The sequence below is a fragment of the Emys orbicularis genome, chromosome 25 (assembly GCF_028017835.1).
Source record: "Emys orbicularis isolate rEmyOrb1 chromosome 25, rEmyOrb1.hap1, whole genome shotgun sequence".
Taxonomy (NCBI): domain Eukaryota; kingdom Metazoa; phylum Chordata; order Testudines; family Emydidae; genus Emys; species Emys orbicularis.
Window position 1 is genome coordinate 15,608,693 of NC_088707.1, and position 10,102 is coordinate 15,618,794.

General features: G+C 42.1%; 1 protein-coding gene across 1 annotated transcript in view; it reads left to right on the forward strand.

Annotated features, from left to right (window-relative positions):
- Nucleotides 1–9,780, forward strand: part of GPATCH8 (G-patch domain containing 8) — an 82,416-nt gene extending 72,636 nt beyond the window's left edge. Inside the window, exons 7-8 of the mRNA XM_065422596.1 lie at nt 5,274–5,404; nt 5,904–9,780. Coding sequence (XP_065278668.1) covers nt 5,274–5,404; nt 5,904–9,780 — 4,008 coding nt within the window. The remainder of the gene's footprint in view (nt 1–5,273; nt 5,405–5,903) is intronic.
- Nucleotides 9,781–10,102: the final 322 nt, after the last annotated feature.

The following is a 10,102-nucleotide window of genomic DNA, read 5'->3' on the forward strand; positions in this document are numbered from 1 at the left end:
GTGCATACGTTTAGAGATTCTGTATTTCATTTCATAAAAATGATTATAACATTGCACTTGTTTTTTACGCTCATCTAGCAAGACAAGTGTTTTTGCATCAACTTGTGTGTTAGACGGACACAGGCATGGATTCTCATTTCATCTTTTGTCTCCCTTCACATTTCTTTTTCAATTTATTAAAATGACCCCTAAAGCTAAGGGGATACCTGTAACCCTGTGATACTGAAAACTGTTGCCCTTCGCTAAGGGTATAGTTCTGTAGTATGCCCATAGTAGTGGGGATCCAATTCTGCTAAATAACTTCCCGTGTTATATATGGAATAAATGCAGAGACACAAGGGGAAGAGCATCACTGCACTGAGAGAACTAACAAAAGAGCCTTCCAAAATGTGCCTTTCTTCATAAAAACACCGACATTCTCATATTTCAGTTGGTTCTAAGATATTTGTTTCATTTTGAGGGCAGACTATTACTGCTTTAGTCTTGCCAGAGTCTCTACTTTATAACACTGAGTAACTTCAGGATATTCTCTTCACTTTGTGAAGTCCTCTGTACTTGAGTTCTATCTGAAGGCAGATACATGCTAAAGAACATGAGTAAACTTTTCTCCTCTCTCCCCACAACTGAGATCTATGCATGATTTTATTTCAGATTAGCCTTCTCCTTCTGTCCAAAGAGTTCTGAGCTGAAAATAAATACTCAGCAGACTCAACTGTCTTTGTACCTAATAAAATAAGTACCAGATTAAATGGTGTAAAGTGAACTTCAGCCTGGAATGCTTTGGTTACTTAATGGGTCAGAATTCTGGCTTTATTGTTCATTCTTACAGTCTACTGAGCAGCTGTTTGTCTTGACTGTGTCTTCCTTACGTGCCTATGATGAGCATATCTCCAGAGCCTTGTATGTAGCATAAATTTAAAATCATCCAGGAATGTAGCCTATTTGAGCTAGTTCGAGAAGTCTGTGGGCATATTTTGTAAATTAGTTGCTTTAAATGCCAGCATCTCATGGCATCATAAGACACACTCCTTTACCAATCTTCTCTCTGTGCACCAGATTACTATGGTAACTATAGAGCTCTAGAAAACCAGTTCTGAAAGCACCTGATCATGCCCCTTTGAAATCAATGGGAGTTTTGCCATTGATTTCCGTGGGCACAGGATCAAGACCTAAGTCACAGATGAAAATATTCACACTCTCCATCCAAGCTGAGGTTGGTGGCTGTGGATGAAAACACCACCAATCCCATGGGATGAAGCATTTCAGAGTGTTTTATGATGATCTCCTCAGTGCAATCTGAGTGTCTTATCTAGCTGAAGTGTCTAAATTCTGGTAAAATTCATTTCAAGGCCTGGAGACTTGTGTGTTTCTTGATTGGCCAGTTTAAGCGATTTTTGTGAAAGTGATCTCTCAGTATAACCGTTACTGCATTTTGATTAATAAAGTGGTGAATAATACTCTTGGTTTTCTGGTAACTTTCGTTCTGAAGTAGGTCAGTACATGTTTTGCTACTTGGAAACCATTGCTGCTTCCTAGGAAAGCCAATTCCTCAAGCCATGCCTTTTTTTTTTTTTTTTCCCCCTTTCTTTTCAGGAAAAAATATTTCCTGATCTCTAAATCCTCTTGTAGCATGAAATTGTAATTTGGTTTAGTAAAGTTCATAACAGAAAAGTCTCTTATTAATCAGTATTTAAGAAAGGAGTGATGAGTTTAGGGACCTTACAATTAGATGAGCATTTGTTTAGAGATTTTAGATGGAAAAATTAAGGCAGATTGTTTATTGAATAGCTTTCTGTGAAAGTTAAGGCCTTGTGTGTTGAAAAATTTAAATTGGCATCCCATAATCACGGATTCCTCTAGATTTAGGCCTTGACAGTTTTGGTTGTCTCTATCCCAATTATGTGTTTGGGTAGGTGGGTGGTTTTATTAGTATTGTAATTCCGTTGACTGGTCCATCGGTGTGTTCCATTGACACCACTGACATCCATTGGTGTGTTCATATATGCTACTTAGTTCAATTCTGGACTTGGAAAGGAGGGGCTAATTGTTCATTCCATGGCAGGACTTTGTATAAGATCACTCCTCCACAAGTTGTTTTGCACTTACCAAACTGCCTATGAACAAGGACTTTTGGATCTTGTGTCCATAGTAATTTGTTTTTATAGGTTTGCAAACTGGTCTTTTGTTTTTTCATGATTACTTGTATGTGAAACTTGTTAGCAATTTAGCCAGATTTCTTGGCATTTTGGCTATTTCCAAACTTTTTTGCTTGAAAAAGCATCTTTCATAGAGCCAGAGACTAACTACCGGTACATAATATTCCTCATTTTACATCTTATTTGGTACAACCCTGAAGAATGATGGTGCAGTGCTGTGAGAGAGTTTAAAATGCTAAAGCTAGCAGTCAGATTATCCTTACATCCAGTGAATAAAGTAAATGTACACTGTTGCTGAATTAAGTTGAAGTTTAACTTGACCATTGTCTGTTGGTATTAAAGGAATTATGCCACATGTCCTGTAGTCCAGTATTCACAGGTCATAGTTATCAAGAACATACTGTAAATGAATTTCCCATTGCACTAATATTTACTTAGACTTTCTTACTGATTGAGAATAGTTGACAATACACGGACGTTTTTATGTTGATAGCTAGAGCGTCTGGAATACACTGGATTGGGACATGTTATGTAGAGTTTATGTAAAATCAGATAATTGTTTTTCTGGAGGTGGGGGATAGCACAGTCTTTAGGACACTGTCGGTTTGGCTCTTGAAAACGGTGTAATTACTGTTGTCTACCCAAATCACAGGTAAAGATCCAACTCTGCTATCTGTCATTCCCTTCCTTTACGTAGTCTGCAGTATATTAGTATAGTATAGTGATACTGCACTTCCTAGTGCTTTGCATTGCATTTATCACTTCAAAATCAAAAGGGGTGGTGTCTGTGGGGGGGAAGGGGGGAAGAGCAGCGTTGAAGGAAGCATTAATTGTCTGGTTAAACTGTGTGTGTAATGAAAACAAGATTACACTGTGGGCAACACCACCAAATTTGAGCCTGCGACTCTAGTGAGCCTGCTTTAAGTTTCCAAGGTGGGTGTTTAAAGCCACATCTGAAGGATGGCAGTGGGTTTCTGGGAGTTCGGTGTTTGCACCCTCCATTTACTCATACAAAGTGAAAAGTTGTAATTTTTTTATTGTAAATAGCTGGGTCATTTTTTCCCCAAATGGATGAAAAATCCAGAAACTTGGCATCGAACCCCAGTTAAATTGTTTTGCCAGCTGTTGGTGACTTTTAACTTCCTGGAGCATTTAGATAAGCAGTTTTAATCAGCATGAAAAAGCTGATACCATTGCTTAGCCTGTTCTTCCTCTAGAAAGAAATTTACTATTCATTATTTAACATATTACCTTCCCCCAAACCCTAAGCCTTTTTCATCCTGGTCAAAGTAGCGGTTATTCCAGGTGGGATCATTGCGCTGTGTGTGTATGTACGTGCATTCCCTTCCTCTTACCCCTGAAACTGAACCTTTTAGCTTTGATGGATCAGCTCCTTAGTCAATATAATAGTTTGCAGATATACTGAGAGCTTGTGTAGTAATGCTTGCTTTTATTTTTTCTCTTTTCCACTCTTGTTATATTTTTACTTTCTTTTTTCTTTGTGATGTGACATTTTCAGCTGATGTGTTGAAAGCAAATCGTTCTAATTTTGGAGTCCAGATCACAAGAGTGAGTTTCCTTCTACTAGTGTCTGTAGCTGTATTTCTTTTTCTTTTTTTTTTTTTTTTTTAAATTTTGTGTGTGTGTGCGCGTGTCCTCCCTTCTGATTTTGATAAAGCTCAATCACATTTAGTAAATATTATTAGGTAAGAGAATCCCCCATCTTGTCAAATCTTCATCTTTTTCACAAAGCAATGTTCACTTTACATTGGGTCAAATCAGTTCCTCAAACTTGATCCGTTTGATGGATTTTCAGATCCTAGCATGTGACGAATATCTCTATGCAGTTCTGTTCTAATCAAGAATCAGCCTTTGGTAAAGGTTATATTTTGAAGTAAACAATTGTTAAATTATAGGCCAAAGTTTTTCAAAAGTGACTACTGATTTTTGAATGCCCCAATTTTTAGGAGCTCAGTGTGACACACCTTACAGGGATCTGTTTTTCAGAGGAAGTGCTCAGTGCTTTCTGAACAGCAGGCCCTTTTAAAGTGTCTCAGGTTTAGCACTAAAAAACAGGCAGCCAAAATCACTAGTCCCTTTTGAAAATCTTAGCCAGAGCTGCTTGTTGGTTTTCTCTGTGGATCAGGACAGCACTCTTAAACTAATTGTGTATTTTTGCAAGCTAATCAGTGGAAAAAGCATTTTTTCCCTAAGGTTTAAGACTGAGATTTTTCAAAGCTGCCCAATGGATTTGAACACCCACCCTATTAAAGTTAATGGGCTTTGGGGATCAAGCTCTCCTAGGGGCTTTGAAAATTGCATCCTAGGTCAAGAAAATGTTAAACTACTTGGACCTAGCTGTGTGTTCCCATTCCACCCCAAGTTTCCAGTCCATGCCTCTCTGGTATCCAGTGCCACTTCTGATTCTTTTTTCAGTGGACTTACTAAGAAACTGGCAAAGCCATGCTGCATTCTTGCTAATATTGGAAATTTTTCCTCACTGTCCAAACACTACATACAGGAAAATGAGTTACTGCTCATGGTAAAAGGTATATTCCATTTTGTTGATTAAACAATCACTTTCATAATGAGATCAGTTCTAGTTACACCCCGCCTCCCCAACTGTAATTTGTACATTGCTTTTCGAGATATGTACCTGGATAATTTTTCTGCACTAGCTAATCCCTTTTCATTCTTTGGCGCATACTATCAAGACTTCTGTCATGCACTGTCAAGTATATTTGCACCCTGCAAGAACAGCAGAGTAAAGTCATTTTTTTTCCTTCCAGAATTTGCTTGTTGCTTTGAAATCAGCTTTATTGTACATGCTAAAGAAAATGTATAAACACTGATTGGAACTGCAGATATTAGATATGAAGTAGTAGCCAAAAGTGATCAACAGTTGTCTTTCCATTTAACTATTGGGAGGATGGCAATGTGTTCTATTTGGCTTGTTGGACTAAGATGCTGTCACTCCATCTTAGCTCAGTAAATTTGTACTGCTTGGTGGTGGGGTGGGATGACAACACACTTTCCAGTGTTACAGCAGAGAAACTCTTTAATGCACTGATTCACTTGCCATTTTCATCTGATCTCTCTCACTGTCTCTTGCCACAGAGGTTGAAAGATCTCAAGCAAAGGGAGTTTGCTCGCAATGTCTCTTCAAGATCACGTAAAGATGAGAAGAAGCAAGAGAGAGCCCTCCGGCGTCTACACGAACTGGCTGAGCAGAGAAAGCAACTTGAATGGTGAGTGGTAGAGATCTGAGGCCATGGCTAGACAGCACAGAAATGGGTTTCGCCTGAAATAAAAAGGTTACAAAAACTACTGCTTGTAACCTGTACATCATTCTTGCTGCTGTGCATCTGAGCCATTGCGAAGTGATGTGTTTGCAAATAGCAAGGCTTGGGCCTCCGCCTTCTTTCCATTGACATTCAGATGAGTAAATTAATCACTATGCAAAACAGTTGTATTTGTCTTTCATACCAGATGTAGCCCACAGCTCTTCATAATATTAAAGAATGCAAGACATTGGGCAATATTAGGTAAAAGTTACCCTGAAAAGGGTGTAAAGCCATTGTTTTAATATATTTACCATATACTTAATTATGCTAAGAACAGGCCTGGGGGCATTAAAAATTAAGCATGGGCAGGAGAAAAATTATTTAAATTGAGGTATGATGCCACCTATAATCTTATGTGAATCTCTCTAATCAGCCTTCCCCTCTATTTTAAAACATTCCATAGCGCTCCTGGAAGCGGGCCCATGTTCAAAACGACCACTGTGGCTGTAGATGAAGAAGGTGGTGATGATGATAATGATTCAGCAGCTAACAGCAGTTCTTCCATCCAAACAACTTCTAGCCAGGCTACAGAAATAACCATGGACAGGGGAGTCATTCTGAACACTGGACAAGTCAGCAGCACTGTTCTGTCAGGCAGCCAGATGCCAATCCAGGCAACACAGGCAATCAGTTTTGGCATTAAGAATAATTTGGGAACTCCACTGCAGAAGATAGGAGTGTCATTCTCCTTTGCCAAGAAGGCTCCAGTAAAGCTTGAGTCTATAGCGTCTGTTTTCAAGGACCATGTGGAGGAATCAAGTCCTGCAGATGGAACAAAAACTGAGGAGAGAGCCTCCTCCGATCAAGGGACTTTGCAGAAGACCGGTGAGGCCGAGACCACAAATAGTCCTGACAACAGAGTTGAAGATGATGACCAGCACGAAAAAGACAATGGATCTCTTGCCACTACATTATCTAAGTTAAAAAAGATGAGAAGAGAAGATGGACCAGTGCCACTAGAGCCAGAATATTATCATTATATTCCCCCAGCCCATTGTAAAGTAAAACCAAACTTTCAGTTCCTGCTTTTCATGAAGTCCACAGAGCAAATGGAAGCAGAAAATGCAAGCAAAAAACCGGTGCATGAAAGTAAAAAGAGTAATTCTCCAAAACCCAAAGCTGGCAAGCACATAGAAAAGGCAGCCGAGTGCACTGTGCAGCAGAAGGAGCCAAGTACAACTGAACTTACAGATCACAGAAGCAAAACAGAAGCAAAAGAAATTCCAGAAAATGCAAGTGTACAAGAAAGCAAGCTGTCTACAGAAAGCAATTCCCCAGATCAAGACACTACTAAAGAAGCCACTCAGCCTGTCCCTGGTTGTAAAGAAGTCATCGAGGGACCGAAGCATCCAATGGGACCCTTTTTCCCAGTTTTGAGTAAAGATGAAAGCACTACTTTGCAGTGGCCATCAGAACTTCTGATATTCACCAGGGCAGAGCCATCTGTTTCATACAGTTGTAATCCCTTGTATTTTGATTTTAAGCTGTCACGTAACAAAGATGCTAAAGCGAAAGGAGCAGAAAAACCTAAAGACACATTAGGTCTTTCTAAGGAAAATATACAGTCCACAGAATTTAGTGACACAAGCAAAAGCAAGGAAAGAGGAAGCACAGCTAACAGTTCTGCTGCAAAACCAGAAAATAAACTTGTCTCTGTCTGTGGTACCCAGAGCAAGCAGGAGTCCAGCTTGGCAAGCGTTAGCAAAGTGGAAGAAACAGATGACAGTAGTAAAACTCTAACCAGTAAAAAAGACAAGGCTGGGAAATCCCACAAACATAAAAAGAAAAAGAAGCACAAAAAGTCCAGCAAGCACAAACGTAAACACAAGGAAGAAGCTGAAGAGAGAAGCCGAAAAACTGACACGAGGGAGGAGAAACCCAAGAAACGGAAAAAACACAAACACAAAAAAAGCAAATCGTCTCTTCCTACTGAATCTGAGCGGGTGCTGAAACCTGACGTGCCCGAGGAGGGGAGCCATCTGCAGAAAAAAAAACACTGCTTTCAGGACCCTCAGCGGAAGGCACTCTCTGCGGAAGAGGGGACTAGTGGCAAAAAAGAGGACAGTGGTAACTCTTCCCAAGAGCACAGCAGCAAAAAACACAAGACTGACCTGCAGCTATCATCTTCTGCCTCAAAGAAGCGGTGTTCTGCTCCTTCTTTTGGCAGGTCCAGCCATAGGAGCCGGCAGAGTAGTGGGGACTATGAAAGTGATGAAGGCTCTCACCGAAAAGACTTCCGACAGAAATCCGTGTCTCAGTACAGTGATGACTATGACTCTGGTAGCGACCACTCCAGAAGCCGTTCCAGATCAGGGCGAAGACATTCTTCTCGCAGGTCCTCTCGAAGGTCATACTCAACGAGTTCTGATGCCTCTTCAGACCACAGTAGGTATAGTCGCAGGAGAAGTTATTCAGATGATAGCTATACTGACTACAGTGACAGATCAAGGTGTCATTCAAAGAGGTCTCATGACTCAGAGGATTCTGAATACAACAGCTCAAAACACAGATCAAAAAGGCACAAGTACTCCTCCTCAGAAGATGACTACAGTCTAAGTAGAAGCAGGTCTAGAAGTCGAAGCAGGAGCCGAACCCACACTAGGGGAAGGTCAAGAACAAGAAGTCGGGGTAGAACACGGAGCAGCAGTTGCAGCCGTAGTCGAAGCAAGAGGAGAAGTCGAAGCGTAACTGGCCGCAGTTGGAAACGGAGTCGGAGCTACAGCAGAGATCGCAGCCGGAGCACAAGAAGCCATTCACAGAGATCTCTTTCAAGAAAGGGCTCTCGGGATCATGAGAGCCCTGAAGACAGGAGATCTGGGCGAAGAGACTTCATCAGATCCAAAATATATCGCTCGCAGTCTCCGCACTATTTCAGAGCAGGCCGAAGTGAAGGGGCTTTGAAAAAAGAGAGCAGAGGAGATGAAACAAAGGTAACTGGCTCTCTCCCCCAAAATAGCTGTAGTTCTGGCTTGGGGAAAGCTCCTGAAAGTGATTGTGGTCCAGAAGAAAAGAACTCGGTCACAGCAAAACTGCTGCTAGAAAAGGTTCAGTCCAGGAAGGTTGAAAAGAAGCCCAGTGCTAATGATGAAATGCTAGCAGGGACAAACAAGGTTGGGATAAAACTTAAAGATCCTCCACAGGGGTACTTTGGCCCTAAGCTTCCCCCCTCATTAGGCAACAAACCAGTTCTCCCTTTAATTGGGAAGCTCCCTACGATCCGAAAACCAAATGCCAAGAGGTATGAAGAGTCGGGAGTAGAGAGGGGTGAGGAACAGGAGCTGTCAGAGGCTGAGGAAGTTCCCCAGGGTAGCGTGGAGAGTCAGTTGGCAGTCCAGCCTCTGCTGGAGGAGGAGGTGGTGATGCTGCTGCAGGACAAACCGCTGGAAGAACAGAAACCTGCTGAACCTGCTGTGGAAACGCCACCAGTTCCTCTTGAACCGCAGGCACTTCCCGAATGCTACAGTTCTGGAGAACTAATTATGCCACACAGCTATCTCTCTGATCCCAATGATGGTGATGCATTAGAACCCGTGGAGAGTGGTAACCCGCCTGTCCCTGTAGAAACCAGCATGATGCCTTTAGTTCCAGATGTTGAACACTTTCCTGGTTACGTGACTCAGAGTGGGGAGCCAAGCATTGACGGAGAGCCAGAAGGAGCAGAAGATTCCTCCCTGGCACCACTTGAGAGCCAACCAATCACTTTCACACCTGAAGAAATGGAGAAGTACAGTAAGCTTCAGCAAGCAGCTCAGCAGCACATTCAGCAACAGCTTCTAGCAAAGCAGGTCAAAACCTTTCCTGCTTCAGCAGCGCTGGCCCCAGCAGCACCTGCTCTGCAACCTATCCACATTCAGCAGCCAGCAGCTGCATCTGCAACATCCATCACCACTGTGCAGCATGCCATTCTGCAGCACCATGCCGCTGCGGCTGCTGCAGCTATCGGAATTCACCCACACCCTCACCCCCAGCCTCTTGCTCAGGTTCATCATATACCCCAGCCACATTTGACACCCATTTCATTGTCCCATTTAACCCATTCTATTATTCCAGGGCACCCTGCTACATTTCTAGCCAGCCATCCCATACATATCATTCCTGCGTCTGCTCTCCATCCAGGTCCCTTTACCTTTCATCCTGTTCACCATGCTGCTCTTTATCCAACACTTCTTGCCCCTCGACCTGCTGCTGCTGCAGCTGCTACAGCTTTACATCTTCACCCTTTGCTGCACCCCATTTTCTCAGGTCAGGACTTACAGCACCCTCCCAGTCATGGCACATGAAGAGAAAGTAACTCAACCTCCGAGAATGGAGACTTGCACATTTCGAAAAGTGGGGTGAAGGTGATCCAGCTGACAGGTGAGATCTGAGAATTTCCTTTCACTCTTAACAGCCGAGGAAGTGGGTTCTGGCTTGAAGGCCATACCTGTGGTGCAGCAGTTCAGTTTTGTGCATGTTGTGTGCATTTGTTTACTATTAGGGATTTTCTCACATTTCCACATCTGAGAGAACATATTTATGTAGCATCATCATGGCCCAGATGATTCATCTCAAATTCAGAGAGACAAGATGCTTTGTGAAAGGCTTTTTTCCCTGTATTCTTAC